Source organism: Sinocyclocheilus grahami, unplaced genomic scaffold, assembly GCF_001515645.1.
Source record: "Sinocyclocheilus grahami isolate Dianchi unplaced genomic scaffold, SAMN03320097.WGS_v1.1 scaffold555.1, whole genome shotgun sequence".
NCBI classification, from domain to species: Eukaryota; Metazoa; Chordata; class Actinopteri; order Cypriniformes; family Cyprinidae; genus Sinocyclocheilus; species Sinocyclocheilus grahami.
Genome location: NW_015505734.1, coordinates 575,198 through 596,363, shown reverse-complemented (window position 1 = coordinate 596,363; position 21,166 = coordinate 575,198). Strand labels below are relative to the sequence as shown.

Below are 21,166 nucleotides of genomic sequence, written 5' to 3'. Positions count from 1 at the left end.
CACTTCCACTTTAAAGGGATATTTATGTTCTTTATTATTTATTTTTATTTATACTATTCATAATTTTTGTGCAATTTACTTGCCTGTCAGTTGAGTTTGTGGCAAAACATTTTGCAGTGCTTACATGTTGTTTATTACTGCATACAATTTATTAAAATAGATGTTTAATTTCATGAAGTTCAAGTTGATTTAAAAATGCACCTACTTTTTTGCATTTTGTTTTTCAGTTGAATAAAAGACTATTTTCCCTATATATTTCATCATTGAGGATTTTTCTAAAAAAGTCAAAAAATCTTGTCTCGTCTCGTATTCGTGGGATACCCCTATTAAAAATCTTACTGTTCAAAAACTTTTGACTTGTAGTGTAGGCTGATTATTCTTATAAATTGAAACAAATGTGCTTTAGTCAGTATAAAGAGTATGAAAAGTGCTCTGAGTTGCTGCAGAAATTGTTTTTCAAAAATGAGCAACAACAAAAACATGTTGCTGGAGATGGGCTTATTGAAAATGCAAACTGATTCTCTGCCAGCAGGAGGTGCTTTGAGAGCGGTAGAACTAGCAGTTTCTCCAGTAACGGCTGTAATCAAAGCACCTCCGCTCATGAATGCTTCTTTATCAGATAAAATTAAAATGCCATCTAAACTTTTCTGAAGACAGTCCTTTCCCTTCAGAGATTCATTCATATAAAACACCCGCAACATTTTTTGATTTTGAAATGTGTAGTGCTCATGTTTATTCAACGCCACAAATAAATCAACATATGGGAAACACTGGTAATGTACTGTATATCGAAATATCGGAAATGTGTTTAAAAATCATATCACCGTTATTGAAAAAAATTATATCGCGATACATATTGATATTAAATTATTGTCCAGCTCTAAATGCAACCTTGCTGAATAAAAGTATTAATTTCTTTAAAAAAAAAAAAAGATTGACCCCAAACTTTTGAATGGTAGTGTAGGTAAATTGCTCTACCACTGAAAAGTCCCACCCCACATTTTTCCTGCTAAATTGTGTATTTCACTTATATATTTCACATTACAGCATTTTATATGCATTGTGATTGCCATACTGTTATCTTTACTAATGCTGTGTTTTGTTGTCTCTGTGTTTTGCAGTGGCCTGAGAGTGTGTGGCCATGGGTGACACAGAGCTGGAGCTCTCCCCCGCCCGGCTTGAGGAGCTACAGAAGAGCCCGTCTGCTTCCTCCACCTCCACCTGCTCCTCATTGTCCCTGCCCTCGTCTCCTTCCTCTGGCCCTCGTCCCCTCACCAGCTCCAGCCCGAGCACCAGTGAAGGCCTGCCCACCTCCAGCCCCCCTCTAGATGTCATATCCGAGGGAGTGGGTGAACTCAACCTGGTCATCGATACAGAGGTGGCTAAGAAAGCCTGCCAGGAGGTGCTTCAAAAGGTGAAGTTCCTGAAGGCCGATGGAGAGGTATCTTCAGCCAGCTCAGAGCCAGTTTTGGTGAATGGTACAGCACACCCCGAGTCCATTGATGGAGGAAAACCTCCCAAGATCAGTGAAGAGGAAGCAGAGCCTGTGAAGAATGTGCGGCGCCGTCAAAAGAACAACTCATCCAAGCAGTCCTGGCTCCTGCGGCTCTTTGAGTCCAAGCTGTTTGACATCTCCATGGCCATCTCCTATCTTTATAATTCCAAGGAGCCCGGCGTGCAAGCCTACATTGGCAATCGACTCTTTAGCTTCCGGAACGAAGAAGTGGACTTCTACTTGCCCCAGTTGCTCAATATGTACATCCACATGGACGAGGATGTGGGCGATGCCATCAAGCCCTACGTGGTGCACCGCTGCCGGCAAAGCATAAATTTTTCCCTGCAGTGCGCCTGGCTGCTGGGGGCCTACTCTTCTGACATGCACATCTCCACGCAGCGCCACTCCCGTGGCACCAAACTGCGTAAACTCATCCTTTCAGACGAGCTCAAGCCCTCCAGCCAGCGCATCCGCAGGGAGGTGCTGCAGCCTCCCCCTTCCTGCCCCCCACCCCTCCATCACAGTCAGGGCATGAGCGAACACAGCCTCTCACCCTCCAAACGCACTCACCAACGCTCCAAATCCGATGCCACCGTCAGCATCAGCCTCAGCAGCAACCTGAAGAGAACTGCCAGCAACCCCAAAGTAGAGACCAGCCAGGATGAGGTGAGACACTTGTTACTCACATTAGAGCCTGACCGATATGGGTTTTTTGGGGGGGGCCGATACCGATATTGGGGAGTAAAAAACAACGATACCGATATATCGGCCGATATTCTTTGTGTAGGCTATATAATAGTACAGTATTGTCAAAAGTTTGGACACACGAATGGGAACTTTTGCTGCATACAATTTATTAAAATAGATGTTTAATTTCATAAAGTTCAAGTTGATTTCAAAATGCACCTACTTTTTTGCATTTTGTTTTTCAGTTGAATAAAAGACTATTTTCCCTATATATTTCATCATTGAGGATTTTTCTAAAAAAGTCAAAAAATCTTGTCTCGTCTCGTATTCGTGGGATACCCCTATTAAAAATCTTACTGTTCAAAAACTTTTGACTTGTAGTGTAGGCTGATTATTCTTATAAATTGAAACAAATGTGCTTTAGTCAGTATAAAGAGTATGAAAAGTGCTCTGAGTTGCTGCAGAAATTGTTTTTCAAAAATGAGCAACAACAAAAACATGTTGCTGGAGATGGGCTTATTGAAAATGCAAACTGATTCTCTGCCAGCAGGAGGTGCTTTGAGAGCGGTAGAACTAGCAGTTTCTCCAGTAACGGCTGTAATCAAAGCACCTCCGCTCATGAATGCTTCTTTATCAGATAAAATTAAAATGCCATCTAAACTTTTCTGAAGACAGTCCTTTCCCTTCAGAGATTCATTCATATAAAACACCCGCAACATTTTTTGATTTTGAAATGTGTAGTGCTCATGTTTATTCAACGCCACAAATAAATCAACATATGGGAAACACTGGTAATGTACTGTATATCGAAATATCGGAAATGTGTTTAAAAATCATATCACCGTTATTGAAAAAAATTATATCGCGATACATATTGATATTAAATTATTGTCCAGCTCTAAATGCAACCTTGCTGAATAAAAGTATTAATTTCTTTAAAAAAAAAAAGATTGACCCCAAACTTTTGAATGGTAGTGTAGGTAAATTGCTCTACCACTGAAAAGTCCCACCCCACATTTTTCCTGCTAAATTGTGTATTTCACTTATATATTTCACATTACAGCATTTTATATGCATTGTGATTGCCATACTGTTATCTTTACTAATGCTGTGTTTTGTTGTCTCTGTGTTTTGCAGTGGCCTGAGAGTGTGTGGTAATGTACTGTATATCGAAATATCGGAAATGTGTTTAAAAATCATATCACCGTTATTGAAAAAAATTATATCGCGATACATATTGATATTAAATTATTGTCCAGCTCTAAATGCAACCTTGCTGAATAAAAGTATTAATTTCTTTAAAAAAAAAAAAAGATTGACCCCAAACTTTTGAATGGTAGTGTAGGTAAATTGCTCTACCACTGAAAAGTCCCACCCCACATTTTTCCTGCTAAATTGTGTATTTCACTTATATATTTCACATTACAGCATTTTATATGCATTGTGATTGCCATACTGTTATCTTTACTAATGCTGTGTTTTGTTGTCTCTGTGTTTTGCAGTGGCCTGAGAGTGTGTGGCCATGGGTGACACAGAGCTGGAGCTCTCCCCCGCCCGGCTTGAGGAGCTACAGAAGAGCCCGTCTGCTTCCTCCACCTCCACCTGCTCCTCATTGTCCCTGCCCTCGTCTCCTTCCTCTGGCCCTCGTCCCCTCACCAGCTCCAGCCCGAGCACCAGTGAAGGCCTGCCCACCTCCAGCCCCCCTCTAGATGTCATATCCGAGGGAGTGGGTGAACTCAACCTGGTCATCGATACAGAGGTGGCTAAGAAAGCCTGCCAGGAGGTGCTTCAAAAGGTGAAGTTCCTGAAGGCCGATGGAGAGGTATCTTCAGCCAGCTCAGAGCCAGTTTTGGTGAATGGTACAGCACACCCCGAGTCCATTGATGGAGGAAAACCTCCCAAGATCAGTGAAGAGGAAGCAGAGCCTGTGAAGAATGTGCGGCGCCGTCAAAAGAACAACTCATCCAAGCAGTCCTGGCTCCTGCGGCTCTTTGAGTCCAAGCTGTTTGACATCTCCATGGCCATCTCCTATCTTTATAATTCCAAGGAGCCCGGCGTGCAAGCCTACATTGGCAATCGACTCTTTAGCTTCCGGAACGAAGAAGTGGACTTCTACTTGCCCCAGTTGCTCAATATGTACATTCACATGGATGAGGATGTGGGTGATGCCATCAAGCCCTACGTGGTGCACCGCTGCCGGCAAAGCATAAATTTTTCCCTGCAGTGCGCCTGGCTGCTGGGGGCCTACTCTTCTGACATGCACATCTCCACGCAGCGCCACTCCCGTGGCACCAAACTGCGTAAACTCATCCTGTCAGACGAGCTCAAGCCCTCCAGCCAGCGCATCCGCAGGGAGGTGCTGCAGCCTCCCCCTTCCTGCCCCCCACCCCTCCATCACAGTCAGGGCATGAGCGAACACAGCCTCTCACCCTCCAAACGCACTCACCAACGCTCCAAATCCGATGCCACCGTCAGCATCAGCCTCAGCAGCAACCTGAAGAGAACTGCCAGCAACCCCAAAGTAGAGACCAGCCAGGATGAGGTGAGACACTTGTTACTCACATTAGAGCCTGACCGATATGGGTTGTTGGGGGGGGCCGATACCGATATTGGGGAGTAAAAAACAACGATACCGATATATCGGCCGATATTCTTTGTGTAGGCTATATAATAGTACAGTATTGTCAAAAGTTTGGACACACGAATGGGAACTTTTGACTGGTACTGTATATAGAGTACAGTATATAGCCTACATAAACAGAATATACTGTATATACATAAACACATTTTTTTGCAATGATAACTCAAATGTAGTGATAAAACACTTATAATGATGTGACAAATATAGGCCTATGTAGTGGAGGCAGGGTATTTAACAATTTCACAATAAACTTTATTATTCTAAATGAGTGTGACATCAGTGCGCTTAACAGTAAACTTCACTTATTATAAAGAACTTAAATAACACAAATAGAACAAAATATATATAACATGAATTAAGAAATTAAACAAGTTAACTGTGTAGGGCAAGCAAGCTACTGCCAAACCAACAGGGGCAAGTTTATGCAGGAAGCACAGCTTTTCCAAATGTAAACATCTAAAATGAATAAATAATAATAATTAAATATTATTAATATTTATTCACAATATTATAAATTTTTCACACACTCTGTGTTGTGTATTTTCTGGTAATCAAATTAACATGTAGAACATTCGTATTAAAATCGTCTTTTTGCTGTTTAATATTCACAGACACTGTCTATATATATATATATATATATATATATGTGTACTGACCTGTTTTTTATTTATTCATCAAAAATAAGAAAAATTCCATGAAATTTCGCGTTATAGAGTAAATTCCCTTTTTATGACTGGATTCTGCGATTCCGTTCATGTTTTCTGCATCGCAGAAATCATAGGGCCCTACTAATGTACCAAACGAATATGATAAGCTCATTGTGAGAGTAAAAGACAGGGACATTGTTGTTTACTTGGCATTGAATCTCTCCAACTAGGTGACAACGTAGCGTTAAATCACCATTCAACAGACTCAAGCCACCACCGCACTGCCGTCTATTGGACTGCAGAAAGATACTAACTTTTCAGTCTGCTATGTTACTGACTGTACTAACAAACTATGCTGACACCGTGTCTGCGCTGCAACAGGATGCAACAAAGCGACCGTTGAAAATCATTTGAACTTTGTGTCAGCACGTCATAAATAGAACGAGTTTGCTGCATCCAGTGTAGACAGCATCACTGATTATAATGGGTTCTAATTCTACACCGGACGCTCACGGCACAGCGCGACAAAATACAATAGAATTCTATTGTATTTTGTCGCACCGGGCGATGTGACCGATGTGATAAGCATGAGTTCTGGGCCGCGGTGCGGCCGGTATAAACACCAGCATTGACTGAGTGGCCGCGATCAGCTCCGGTGGCCGTAGCACAGGCTTTAATGTGCCGCAGACACGTGCTGTGATGCGCAGATCAGCTCTAGTCTCTAACGTCACTGAATCTGCTGTTAAAAATGAGCCAGCCATTCATCATATCATCATGCAAAACTAAGAATTAGAATCATTGTAATGTGACGATCAAATATAGATACAGCAGACTCGGGTGAAGTTTTAGCTCATCCCAGTTTGAGCTCATTCGCGCATCTCTACACTACACTGACCAGGGTCGCCAGTAGCAAACAGTGGCGCGTGCTCTGCTGGACAAACTAAGTAATTACACCATTCAGAAGCATTTAATCTGCATTACATATTCTGTAAAAAATGTTAATATCGGCGACAGGCTCATATCGGCCGATAATATCGGCTAAACGATATATTGGTCGGGCTCTAACTCACATGCTTGCTTAGTTACATGAAAGCTGCTTTTAGATGATCCGTTTCTGGCCGTCGCTTCAACCTCCCACAGATGTTGTTTCTCAGCTGTTTCATGCAAATGCGGAAGGCAAACAACTCCGATTTGTGTGGTTTCTATGGCTGTGCTGGAAAAGGCGTGTCGATGTTCCACTTGATGTGGCGCTTACACTCAGACAAGCTCTGTAAAAGAAATATTCATGTAGTTACTTTAATGGCAGATGGAATGTGCAATGAGCAATGTGAACTTCCTTCCTAGGCAGCATCCTAACTAAAATGGAACCTAAAAAGTGACTGATTTTCCATAATTTTCATATGTAACAACTACATAAAATAGTGCTCTTTTACGGAAAAAGAAAGGGTGCTCGGATCAGGATTTTTGGAGCCGATCACCAAAAGCAGTATCTACAGATACGATCACCGATACAGATCTTTTTGAAGCTTTCTTTTTATCATGTAGATTTATTTATAGTGATGCTCCAATCAGTATTTTAACAGACATTCATTCAGGGACTGTATTTCATTTTTGAAAATGGGGGGAATTGTCCTCTTAGGTGACTTGTGTGGGGATTTTTTAGACATTTAAAAAAAATAATAATTCTCACCTAAATGTTTGATTATGCAGTGCATTTTAGTTTTTTTCGATGGGGCAATTGCTACACAATAGCGTACAAACAGCATAAGCCTGATTTCGTGAGCTGTATGCGAGTGTGCATGCATCTCTGAAGAGTGTGCGAGTGCTAAATGGTTTAAACAGTGGCAAGACAAAAAGAAATGCAAATTATAAACTTTAGTGACAATGCGACACTGACTCAATTGTGCAAGTCTTTTGGAGCCGATCACCAAAAGCAGTATCTACAGATACGATCACCGATACAGATCTTTTTGAAGCTTTCTTTTTATCATGTAGATTTATTTATAGTGATGCTCCAATCAGTATTTTAACAGACATTCATTCAGGGACTGAATTTCATTTTTGAAAATGGGGGGAATTGTCCTCTTAGGTGACTTGTGTGGGGATTTTTTAGACATTTTTAAAAAATAATAATTCTCACCTAAATGTTTGATTATGCAGTGCATTTTAGTTTTTTTCGATGGGGCAATTGCTGCACAATAGCGTACAAACAGCATAAGCCTGATTTCGTGAGCTGTATGCGAGTGTGCATGCATCTCTGAAGAGTGTGCGAGTGCTAAATGGTTTAAACAGTGGCAAGACAAAAAGAAATGCAAATTATAAACTTTAGTGACAATGCGACACTGACTCAATTGTGCAAGTGACAATTCCTGTGTCAATTGTGCATCGTGCAGCTCGCTTAAAGTGAAGACGCAATGTGATTATTTGAAGCCATTTGTGCATTTTGAAAGGGAAAGAGAGAGAGCATGCGGGAATTCACTCACGCTGTTTGTGAAATTACGTCTCTCAGAAAGTTTTCAAATTACTTTGTAAGTTATTTCAGTATAGAAATATGAATTGTACCTCACCTTCAGCATTATAATTATTTTACCCGCGCCAGACAGAGATTGAGATGGCGCCACTGCATGTCATGCCAAACCTCTCACGGCAGGCATGTTAGCAGCTTGAGGTCAGTTTATGAGATCGGCCTTTATAGAGACCGCCGATCAAACTTCCCAAAGCGATTATAAGCTGATAGCGATCGGTAGCTGATCAAACTGAGCACCCATAGGAAAAAGCATGGGAGAGTCAACTTACAAATGATTCTGATAGACGTTATGTTAGCATGCTGCTAAATTAATATTGACATCTAATAAGAATTATTAGAAATGTTAGATTTTTTAGATCTCATCTAAATTGAATGAAATATTGTCAGTATTTATATCATCTGGCTTTTTCGACTTTTTTACTAATATATTTGTGATGTTGCCTTACAATTCAGCCCAAACAAGGCATCTCAGAAAGCAGTTTAATATCGCTTTCAGAACAGATTTTGCCTTGAAGTCGAAATGAAATGCATGTTTTTCTACTTTCTAAATGCAGGTTATTGAAATCATTGTGAGTGATTCATCTATGCATATGTTTTGAAACTTGTTTAGACCTCATCATTTTTAACCAGAATGTCATAACTCGATTTTCCAGTGAAACAACAGATTTCTTTATGGTGGATATATTGCAGGACTTCTCCAATAATTTAGTCCGCCTAATGGCGCTTTTCCACTGCGTGGTACGACTCGGCTCGGTATGGCTCAGTACGGCACGGTTTGCATTTCCACTGCAGTTCAGTACCGCTTTAGAGTGGGTGGGATTATTCATATGTCGTTATAGTTGCGCCGCCTCTACTACCACGACTCCTAAAAAAAAACTTATCAACTTATCAAACCATCAAGCTCTCGCTGGATCCGCTCCTCTGCTATCAACGAGAGGAACGTCTGTTCTTCCACAACAGACAACAAAACTTTTTGGTTGTTAAAAAAAAAAGGTGTGCTCGTTCAGAACAGTTGTGTTTGATCCTTCGCTGGCTGTGCTGATTTAAATCTAGCGGTTCTGTTGTGTTTGTGTCGCAAGTTCAGTGACACAGGTAGTGACAATTCTCTCTGGCCAATCTGTGATCAGCAGAGTTTACACGTCACGTTTTGGTAATGGTACGGTTCACTTGGAACCCCAACCGAAGTGGTACTAAAAAAAGTACCAGGTACTGTACCCAGTGGAAAACCTCCCAAAAGTGAACCGTACCGTGCCGTACCATGCAGTGGAAAAGCGCCATAACTCACATTAAGATCTGTCTTCATCCAATCAAAAACCAACGGATAGAACCAAGTCTCCACCCTACATTTTTTTTTCTTTTTCCACAATCGGTTTCACTCATGGAAGTCACAATATGGAAGAAAACATCTGTCGTTGCTTCTGTTTCATCAAGACTTTAAAATGCTGTCTAGATGGGTAGCTCACTAGGTTTTTGGAACAGAGATGTGTCGTCTCTAATCACAGTGAAGGCAGAAGCCAACAGGGGGATGAATAGATTTTTGTTTTTGCTCTCAGAAAATAATTAACTACCACTACTGACTGATTCCCAGAAGAATGATGATATCTCTACAGCTCTTCTGTTAAGACAGCCCCTCTCTGTTTGTGTTCATTTGCGCAGTCATGATGATAGTCCTCTGGGCTAATTGTCATGCCACTAACAAATCACCTCTCATGCTTCTAATAAGTGGCACCTTGCGATTCACAGCTCCAGGATTAGATCCAAAGTCAGTGTGACAGACAGATCAGATCCTGTACCACATGAAACAGATTACTCTTTTTATCACGGGAGTTTCCAGGTGGCCGACATTAAACTTTTAATGATAGCAGATGAGACATACACAACTTATTTGCAGAAATTTACCAATTATTTATTCAGTTATTTTGGAACTGTTAATTGACTAAACAAGCACTTAATAGGACCAAAGGAACAAATATCGACCAATATATCTATACACCTTTTAGAAGTGAGCTTTTGAATGGTAAGATTTTTTTTATGTTTTTTCAAAATGTTTTTGAAAATAAGTATTTTATGCTCACCAAGGCTGCAATTGTATGAACAAGAAGTATTACAATTTACTGTTACTGATTCATTGTAATATTTTACAATGTATGCCTAATTTATTCCTCTGATGGCAAAATCAAATTTTCAGAAGACAATTACAACTCCAGTCTTCAGTGATTGATTTTCCTTCAGAAATCATTCTAATATGCTGAGTTGGTGCTCACAACCCTCTTCATTGTGACTAAATCTTCACTCTGGGCGACTAAATGATGTCTAATATTAGCCAATGGCTAATAAATTCTCAGATTTTACTCGCCAGTGTGTGAGTTGGAGGCTAAGTTTAGCACAGATATATTTTCACTCACTGAACACTCTGACTGAGCGCTTCAGAGTTTCATTCTCCGTCAAGCGATCTGTGCTATTTTTCAGTTCGTCTCAATGGATGCGCAGCGCACTTGTATTTGACGTACCGTAAACTCTAATGTGAAGGCACACGACTCGCCGTTGCTTTGTTTCACACACACGCAGAGAGAGAGAGAGAGAAAGAGAGAATTGACGCGCTAAATAATAGCGTTCCTTTGGAATTCTTCAGCTTTTAAGAACTGCCGGGTTTCCGGTAGTGGGCAGAACTAATGCGCAAACTACAATCTCATTGGCTGGCGCTCACCTATTATCGTCCCTGTTTTGATTTCAGCAAATCAGTTTGACCGAATGCGCACAACCTGATTAATATTCATGACTCCAGCAGCTCATTAATCCTTAGTGTGTTTTATATTGTTCTAATCAGTATTTTTGTTAGTTTTTTCCCCCAATTTCTTTTACAGAAACGCTGAATGACCAAAAAAGCACCACCACCTAAGTTCAGTTAAAATGACTAATATGCATTTATACATGGTTATCAAGTTGTAATTATAATTACTAAATTTCTATCATTAAATAATACTTGATTATCATATTATAATGCTTGACTGGCTGATGTTAAGAGTATACTTTCAGATATTTAAAATACTGTGCGATTTTACAAACATTTATTATATAGACTGGTGAGTAAACAAAAAAATGTACTAGCCAATGGCGATTCAATTGCCAAGGTGTCCGTAGAGGGTTGGCTCAACAAACATTTTATATTATTATCAATGTTTATTAAAAAAAATAAAATAAAACCGTGCTGCTTAATATTTCTGTGGAAACCGTGATACATTTTTTCAGGATACTTTTTTCAGGAATAGAAAGTTCAAAAGTACCATATGTATTTGTAAAAGAAGACAATATAAATGTCTTTACTGTCTTTTTTTTATCAATTTAATGCACCCTTTCTGAATAAAAGCTTTAATTTAATTGAAATAATAACTGACCCCAAATGGTAGTGTATTGGTCAGATCGGCGATCACTTTGAACTTTAGATTGTCCATTTTTCTTTGTTCCCCTTCATATCAGGCTAATCGGTGTGGTCAAGGGGAGTGGAGAGTAGTTACAATTTAGCAATAGGCTACACCATTATACACGCTGTAATTATTTTTTGATGAGGCTTTATGGTTTGGAATCAAATGTCAATGTCAAAAGTAAATATGTTGATAAGGAAATTAATTAATTTGTGGATGTCAGTGTGATTTTTACAGATGTGTGTCCACAGCTTGTCTTAGCCAGTTAATTTAATTGGCCGCACCGATATGTCTTAATTTATAGTAAGCTTAGAGTTTATGTAACAGCATTTCACCAGCCTATATGTTAGTATAGACCATATTGACGTGGCCATTGCCTTTTGTGTGTCCAAACCATTATAGTGTATCAGTGAAGCTGTAGGGCAGAACGTTATGCAATAACCTACCATGGATCAAGTTCTATTGTGATGTGTAACTTTAGAGCTCCCTTCAGATTTTCTTCATTTTAACCTCGTCGCACAGCACACACCCTCTGTTCTGACATTCAGGCATGTAGACATGATCACTCGCCTTCCTCTTTTATCTTCCTGCAGCATAGTTTCTTCCCTTCCTCCTTCCTCCGAACGTGATCTTGGTGCAGCATGTGCTGCTATGGTAACAGTGATGTCGCCATTCACATGGCAGTGAGCCACTCTATTGGTAAATGGAGTAAAGATCAGCTATTATGAAATGTGTTGCTCCACAACTCCTCCACACCGTTTACACACTTCAGCGAACTTCTTTTGAGAGCCGAAGGTGGTAACGTAGGAATGCCACTTTGTGGTTATATCTCCACCTTGTGAAGTACAGTGTAGGTGTCTAATGTGAATTGCATTAAGCCTGAACAAACATTAGTCTGTATAGGTTTGCTCAAAGCCTTGATGGCCTTTATTTCAGGAAGAACAGCTGTATGATGTAAATGAAAATCCAGAAATGATATATTGGGCACGAATGTGCATTTTAAAAAGAAAAAATGCAGCTTTTCTTGGTCGTATAGCTTTGAGCATTGTGCCATGCTCACTTTTCTGTTGGTGGAATGGGTGCGGAGCCTTATCTTTTATCCCACACAAACTGCACTGACAAGTTAACCGATCCACTGTGATTTATTTACACATTTAAGCTACAGTTTTTCAACCTAATCATGTAAATATTTCAGCGTGTTGGATTTTCTTTCTCCAAAAAGTGAAGATTTATTCTAGAAAGACAAAACAAGGCTTATCTCCCTTTTTTAATTTTTTTTTTATAAAGCTTGTCAGGATAGAGGTTTGCCATGAGAGAAAGTCCACTATGTGTTATCATGTGGAATTTGGACCCCTGTTTGACTATGAGGACTGACAACTCTTTTACCCCCATCATGCCAATTCAACCAGAGAATAAAGTTGAGGTCATAGTTGCAAGTTGAATGCAAAGCATGCTTATTAGTGTCCATGCAGGGTTGTAATTACGAGTGCCAATCCATTGAGTTTCAGGTGGGTGGCAAACAGCTTAGGTGGCCAATGATCATACGCTTTGGGGAAAGAAGCCTAGCAGAACTGGCTTGGATGCTCTGGTATCTTTTTCCAGATGGCAGAGGGGAAGGGTAGAGTCTTGCTTTTCTCTGTTGCAGGATGTTAAGGGGCAGATTTCTGATTTAGGGGCTAGTCAGGCTCCAGTGCTCACTGTGTTTGTGCTTTATTTCTTGCAGCCAGCTGGGTTTTGTGGATTTGTTTATTTGTTTATTTGCATAAACAACTAGTGCATCATAGACCAGAGCTCAACAATCAGGATGTTTCCATAGTTACATTTTCTTTAGCCCTTGCAGAAACAATTGTAATAATACAGACTACCATTCAAACGTTTTGGCCAAGTACGATTTTTTTTATTTTTAAGAAAAATACTTTTGCTCAGCAGGGATCAAAAGTGAGAGTAAATACATTGTACATTGTTACAAAAGATTTATATTTCAAATATATGCTGTTCTTTGCTGAACTTTCTATTCATCAAAGATTACTGAATAAATTGTATAGTTTCCACAAAAACATTAGGCAGCACAACTGTTTTTAACATTGATTAAAAAAAATAAAGAAGAAGAAGAAATGTTGCCTGAGCACCCAGTCAGCATATTTGAATGATTTCTGAAGCATCATGTGACACTGAGGACTGGAGTAATGGCTATATATACACATTAGGGGTGGGTGAAATTTGTCAGTTGGTAGAGATTTTGGACTATCATCTGTGCAACGTGGTCATGAAAACTTATCGTTTGCATGCATTTTTAAGCATTGCCGTTTAAAAACAAGTGATTTTAAGCCCTTGAAACACAGTCAGCTGCGAAAGAGAACTAATTTCTCTTTATGCGCACTATATGTCAGAGAGGAGCACGCACATGAAGATGGTGCTCATAGAGCACAGGAGTATTAAACTCCTTTTTGAGTTATTTTTGCTGCTTAATAGGCCTTGATCGGTTAAATACACACACTTGTGTGTGTCAAAATGCCCGTCTTTGCAAGTATCCTCGTAAACACAGTAATTTAGGTCTTAAGTGAAAGCAAACAGCTGAGAAAGAAAACACGTGTAACAGTATATTGGATCTGGACAGCTCTTAAATTGACAGCATTCTAAAATTCCTGCTGTCTGTCATTCATGTTAATCAAACAACAAAAGAGAGAAAATCTCTGGGTAAATCACTTTTGTAACTTTTTTAAAACTTTGTAAACGTTTTTTTTTTATTTAGCCTAGTATAAATTTGTGATATTGACACTGGTGACAAGAATTATGAAATTTCTATGGTATAAACGTTTTTGATATCATGAAGACCTCAAAGCAAAAATAACTATATCGTGATATACAGTATATATCTCATTACCGTGAATAAAATTACTCCTATCATGACATAAGATTTTGGTCAAATCACCCACCCCTAATATATATTATTATGAGGGGTATTATGAGAGAGAGATGGATCTGAGTGAGTGTGAATACCTGCATCTGATACAGCATTCATTCTTCAGCGTAATGTCATATTCAGCATAAAACATTAGTTTGAATGTCCGCTGAGGAAGGCTAGGTCGTACTATACTTTTATCTGTTAAGGGTGATTTCCGATGACAGTGCTGCTCAGTGCATTTGTTGGCAGTGTCTTACAATGTATTGAAAGTAAAAGTATCTTTCTTGTTTATAACCCTGTTTCAGTCTCTTTCAACAAATTCTTTACTGCTGACTCACTCATAAAAACAGTTTCTTGTCGCCGACTAATGGCGGAACAATGCAACTAAAATCACCATCACGAACACACACCTTTTCCCAATACTAAATACTACTATTATTTACATAAAATATTATTTATTGAATAATAATATTTAATAAACCACAACAACCGCCATCATAAAAGTTGCTAGGTAATTCAGTCAAAGGTACAAAGGCAGCGCTCTGAAATACTACAGCATTACAGCAAATACAGCATTAATTTGACATAAAATATAACATGATGAGATTTTGCCCTCAGCCAAAACTGCTCTTATTTGCTCTGGAACAAATAATAGATTAATGACACCAAAGACTGCCCGTCAGATTTACTTAAAACAAATTATTTCTGAAATTGAACCACTATAGAGACATCAGAGCCAGCGGCAAATTGTAGAAGATCTGAAGGTTCATGAGCGCTGAACGGCCGCTGACGCCCTGGAGCTCACATCTCCGAAACTATCAAAACTAATTTTCAAATAGACGTTATCTTTATTAACAAACTGCATGTTTGAAACAAGCACATTCTCGCCTAAAAAACTCTTAAAACTACATTCCATGACACAAAATCAGTATTATTTATAAAATGATAGTGGAGTTGGGTGTCCGCCAAGACTGTGAAACGGTTGGAGCACTGTTATCACTAGAATATCGCACTCCACTCAGCCAATCAGATTTGAGGACCAGAAAGAACTGTTTATATATATATATATATGTGTATATATATGTATATACAGTGGGTACGGAAAGTATTCAGACCCCCTTAAATTTTTCACTCTTTGTTATATTGCAGCCATTTGCTAAAATCATTTAAGTTCTTTTTTTTCCCCTGATTAATGTACACACAGCACCCCATATTGACAGAAAAACACAATTATTGTATATACAGAATTATTGACATTTTTGCAGATTTATTAAAAAAGAAAAACTGAAATATCACATGGTCCTACATGCTATTATTTTTTTGAACATTTGAATCTTGCTTGACATTGTTCAACACTCCTTTGCCATGGCAAAACCACTGTAATGCAGACTTTTGTCACTTACTGCTTTAGTGTCTGGCAGGAAAGGAAGTAATCCGTTTTATGTTCGTGGCCTCTTCGTTCTTGCCATGTGTTAGTGAGCAGGAACACACGGTCTGTGTCATGTGAGTAGCAGCGTAATTAATTCACACAGACTGGGGGTTAATGCAATAATGAATAGTGCCGCTAGCATAACATGTGTATCTGTGTCTTATGTACACATACTCCTATGTATCTTTTTTCTGCAATAATATAGTATAGTCTATATATGTATGTTGTAATAACATAGTAGTACTATTATTATTTGGATAATCAACAATAGGATAATAGTAGTTTTAATGTTAGTATAAGTTTTCATGCTTTGTGCTGCGTCTTTACCAACCTTGGTATGATATTTCAACAAGCAATTAAAACTCATGTTCATGTCCTAACCAGCCGTGACTAGTGACTGTTATTTCTGTGGCATTGCCACACCCAATGTGAAAACTCATTGGTTGAAAGTTCTGTCTCATTACAGTACATTAAACATTAAATATCTTCTGATTTGTTGATCAACAGTTTTTTTTGTATAATACCGTAATTGGTATGATCAAGGATCATTGGGGGTGTGTGTTTGGCAATCCACCATGATGGCTAATGCTGTAAATGTTTTTATTCATATTCTGATAAAGATTTATGGTTGGACTTCTAAATCATAGCCATTTTACTTTAATATGTAATGATAAAACGAATCCAATCATGAGCCGTGGCCTTGCCGGAGAAGTGTGTATAGATGCGTGTGTGTGTCAAGTCAAGTCAAGTCAAGTCACCTTTATTTATATAGCGCTTTTAACAATACAGATTGTGTCAAAGCAACTGAACAGCATTAATTAGGAAAATAGTGTGTCAATAATGCAAAATGACAATAGTAAACACTCATTTTTCAGCTAAAGACAGTTCATCATTGAATTCAGTGATGTCATCATCCAGCTCAGTTCAGTTTAAATAGTATCTTTGCAATCATTTGCAATCAAGTCAACGATATCGCTGGAAATGAAGTGTCCCCAACTAAGCAAGCCAGAGGCAGCAGCGGCAAGGAACCAAAATCTTCTGTGTCTCCTGTAATCCCTCGAATGCCTGTTAAATATAACCTACCCAAAACTTATTGTATCTCATGTTTAATCACTACAGAGACATCAGAGCCAGCGTCAAATGTCGAAAGGACTAGCCGAGTTGAGGCTGCTCTCGGCGGATACATGAGCACTGAGCGCCCACTGATCGCCTGGAGCTCCGAAATCGGCATAGCAAATTTTCAAATAGGCGCTATCTTTATAAATAAACCGCAGATTTGAGTTTTAAACAATTACATTCTCGCCTGAAAAACCCTTAAAACTACATTTCATAACACAATAACAGTAATATTTAAAAAATGATGCGGGTTTTTGGGCAATGATGTTTCACAAGTTCACAAGAACGCGTATTGAGAAATGGCTATTGTCTGTGTGAAAATATAAAATTATAAAATACGCGGTTATATTTTTTTGTGTTTGCACACTCTTGATGTAAATAAGCCCAACACTCATGGACCGCAAAGTGGAATGAGTGAAGGACGCTTTATCTCCTTGTATCACGCAAAAGTGACGATTCTAGTCAACCAATCAACGTCCTGTGGTGAGTTTAGCTCCACCCTTTTGGTACCCTTTGCTGTGCTAGGTACCCCAATGGAAGAGTACCAAAAAAGTGGTATGGTACGGTTCGCTATTTTGGTGCCATTCACAATTTCTGACAGTGGAAACGGACATAATTGCGTACCGTACTGTACTGTACCGAACCGTACCGCTCAGTGGAAACGAGTGATCACGCATCAGTTGTCTCTCTAAGGCAGCAGCAGACGTTGCTGAAGTTGCAATAAATCACAGTCTACTACACTGAAGTTGCAAAACACCTCAATATTATCGATTTATGTTTTCCGCGATGGGGAAAACACGGATGGAATCGCGGAATCCAGTCATATAAATTCATTTAAACAAATCTTTGAATGACTAATGAACATTTAATTTCACAAAGCTTGTAAACTTAGTCGGATCCAGTTTTGAGAGTGAGAGTGTGTGAAGTGTGCATTTGTATCCTGCATGATCGCGTGTTCTCTGCGTGACAGTCGATCCGTGTGAATTGAATGCGGACAGGTGGAGAGTTCAGCTTCACTGGAGACGCACGATCGACAGACTTTAAACTCGTGATTTTAAATTATGCTGCGCTTTATGCGTTTGCCCACTGCCATATTCATGTCATTTTCAATGTGTGCTGTATGTAAAATGAGTGTTACCTTGGCTTTATTTGAAAAAAATATGATTTCCAAATCCCATTGCAGTGAGTTTAGCTCCACCCTTTTGGTACCCTTTGCTGTGCTAGGTACCCCAATGGAAGAGTACCAAAAAAGTGGTATGGTACGGTTCGCTATTTTGGTGCCATTCACAATTTCTGACAGTGGAAACGGACATAATTGCGTACCGTACTGTACTGTACCGAACCGTACCGCTCAGTGGAAACGAGTGATCACGCATCAGTTGTCTCTCTAAGGCAGCAGCAGACGTTGCTGAAGTTGCAATAAATCACAATCCACTACACTGAAGTCGCAAAACACCTCAATATAATCTATTTATGGTTTCCGCGATGTGTAAATCATGGACGGAATCCGTGTGAATTGAATGCGGACAGGTGGAGAGTTCAGCTTCACTGGAGACGCACGATCGACAGACTTTAAACTCGTGATTTTAAATTATGCTGCGCTTTATGCGTTTGCCCACTGCCATATTCATGTCATTTTCAATGTGTGCTGTATGTAAAGTCTACTACACTGAAGTTGCAAAACACCTCAATATTATCGATTTATGTTTTCCGCGATGGGGAAAACACGGATGGAATCGCGGAATCCAGTCATATAAATGGAATTTACTGTATAACGCAGAATGTCACGGAATTTGTCAAAGTTTGGATGAATTAGTCAAAAGTAGGTCAGTACACTTAAATCGACTCGCGCTATGGACTAGTATCTGTAAATATTAAGCCGCAAAAAGACTATTTAAATATGAATCCTGCATGTTCTGCGTGTCTCTGTATATGTGAATGGCACAGACGTGCGGTTTTGTTTACTACACACATACTGAAGTGCGTGACACTCACGGTGTTTTCAGCATCTGCCGTCTCACTAAATGAGGACATAAATACATGAACAACATCCCCAGAACTGCTCTGAGAGTTACTTCATGAGCATTTGACCGTTTCATTTGAGTAAAACTATCGTCATATCACCTCGTTCTAACACACCCCCACATATCTAGGTCACTATGTGGGAATATTTGCATAATGCCGCCCAAATGTGCACGCAAAGAAAGAAGGCGTGGAATATTTATTTATTTGTGAAAAATACTTTGTCATCTAAAGTGTAAGTATATTTATTTAACACATTTACTTTTTAATCCATTTTCAAATTATTTAAAATTTCTTAAACATTAATTAAAATAAATAAAATTTTATCTGCTTTATATCGGCCATCGGCCACCCTGCTTTCCAAGATATCGGCATCGGCTGTCAAAAAACCAATATCGGTCAACCACTACTCTTTATATTACCCTTATTGTAGATGGATGCATGGAAGAAGACAAGAGTAAGAAGTGCAACCAACACCAGGGAAGGCAGTTTTTGTCAGAAAACCCTTGTTATTCTTAATTTTGACATTCATTTTCATTTTTACACCAGACATGTATATCGGTTCAAAATATCGGTTATCGGTTTACTTGGTCTGTAATAATCGGTATCGGCATCGGCCCTGAAAAACACATATCGGTTGACCCCTACTGTGGAGACACGGCCAGAGCCTGCTGCTCAAACAGATGGGATGAGTGTAACCTTGAGATGTGTTTTTGTCTTGTTCTGACCCCCTCCACCCTCCCCTGCTCTTGCACTATAACTCCCCCCTCCCTCCTCTTCCTTTTCCCAGGATCTGAGCTCCAGCTCCGACAGTCTTGAGCTAGAGGCTGGTACAGTAAGTCTCTCACCATCTAATAACGCTCCTCTGTGCGTAGTGGGATGATGGCTGTGTCTGTTTGCAGGCGGGGTTGACTCCACAGATTCCTTCAAATGTGTGCCTTCAAGATTTGCAATCATGCTATCAAATGTCACAAATTGGGCATAACATTGGCACTTTACATGAAAAATAGGGTATGATAGGGTATTTACATGCACAAATAGGGTATGAAAGGCTTAATCTTTAATGTCTTAGTCTTTTTTTCAGTAAGGTTATTTTGTCAACTTCTAGAGATAAAACTAGATATATGAGCTGATATTTAAATTGTTATAATTTATTTTCTATTTGTGTTGTTTACAATGATTTTTTTTAAAAAAAGTATAATTGTTTTTGCAACCCTGTTTGGTGTCTTGAGTACAGTTTAAAACCCCAGTTTTATTGATTTATTATCTATTTATTTTCTTTTTGAGAAAAATATTTAATAACATTTTACAAAAACGTTTGGGAACAGGGTTGAATGATAGTCATCACTACATTCATTGCATTCATCACTATAATTTAGTAATAATAATTTTAAAAAATGTAAAAAAAAAAAAAAAAAACTACTTTTAGTTTTGTATTTTATGTAGCATATCTAATAGTTCTCCAGTGGATGTAAGATTTGGGCCTTTATTTTTATTTTTTTAAGTAACGAAACACCAATTTGTACCTTATTTGTGAAAAATGCTTATTGCATGTTGCATATTGATATGAATATACAAGTCTTCATCAGTGAACTGATGGCATGCTTGCAAACACTTGTTCTTTGTGTGGTTGTTCTTTTCAGTTTTAGCTGTAATAGCCTAATTATTTGGATGTCGTTTTCCTCTCTTTCTCTTATTTAATCAGTCAATGTCTAAGTGTAAGCGTTTTTTACTTTAATAATATTAATAAAAATGGGGCAGATTTGTTTTGGGTTCAGTGATCAAGACCTTTGGTTTCTTACAGAGAGTTTGTAAATCTTGGCAAAGGAGAATTCTCTGGAAAGAGTGTTAATTTGGTGGAATGAATTTTTTCCGTTGGTGTTTTGGGTGTTCTTTTTCATTTTTGCAAAGGATTAAGTGGTACTCTTAGTTCTTTGGGGGAAAAAAGTCATTTTATGTCATGTTTCTGTAACCCCTTTTACATGGATTACAGATATCCACGTATCCTTTGACATCTATGAACCATAGGTTGCACATGTGGAGGAGTTTGATGAGTCTTTCTCCACATTTTCCTGTCCTTGGATGACCTTATGCATTTGTGTTAATACTTTTTCCTCATTTCAGGTGATGCTATTCATTCATGACTCACTTGCTCTATCCTGTGGTCAGCTGTTGCTAAAACACCCTCTCTCTCTCTCTCTCTCTCTCTCTCTCTCTCTCTCTCTCACCATTTCTTTTTTTTTGTGTCCATGCTTCACTTTGAGTTTTTGAGTTT

At 38.9% G+C, this 21,166-nt stretch overlaps 1 protein-coding gene across 4 annotated transcripts in view; it reads left to right on the top strand.

Annotated features, from left to right (window-relative positions):
• Positions 1-1,119: 1,119 nt before the first annotated feature.
• Positions 1,120-21,166, top strand: part of LOC107556110 (phosphatidylinositol 4-kinase beta-like) — a 26,640-nt gene continuing 6,593 nt past the window's right edge. The window contains exons 1-2 of one of the 4 annotated variants that reach the window (XM_016239146.1): positions 1,120-2,161; positions 19,682-19,726. In XM_016239146.1, the coding sequence (XP_016094632.1) occupies positions 1,142-2,161; positions 19,682-19,726 (1,065 nt within the window). In that variant the 5' untranslated portion in view covers positions 1,120-1,141. Of the gene's footprint in view, positions 2,162-3,682; positions 4,725-19,681; positions 19,727-21,166 lie in introns of those variants that run through there. The other 3 variants (XM_016239144.1, XM_016239148.1, XM_016239147.1) reach the window with 3 other exon arrangements.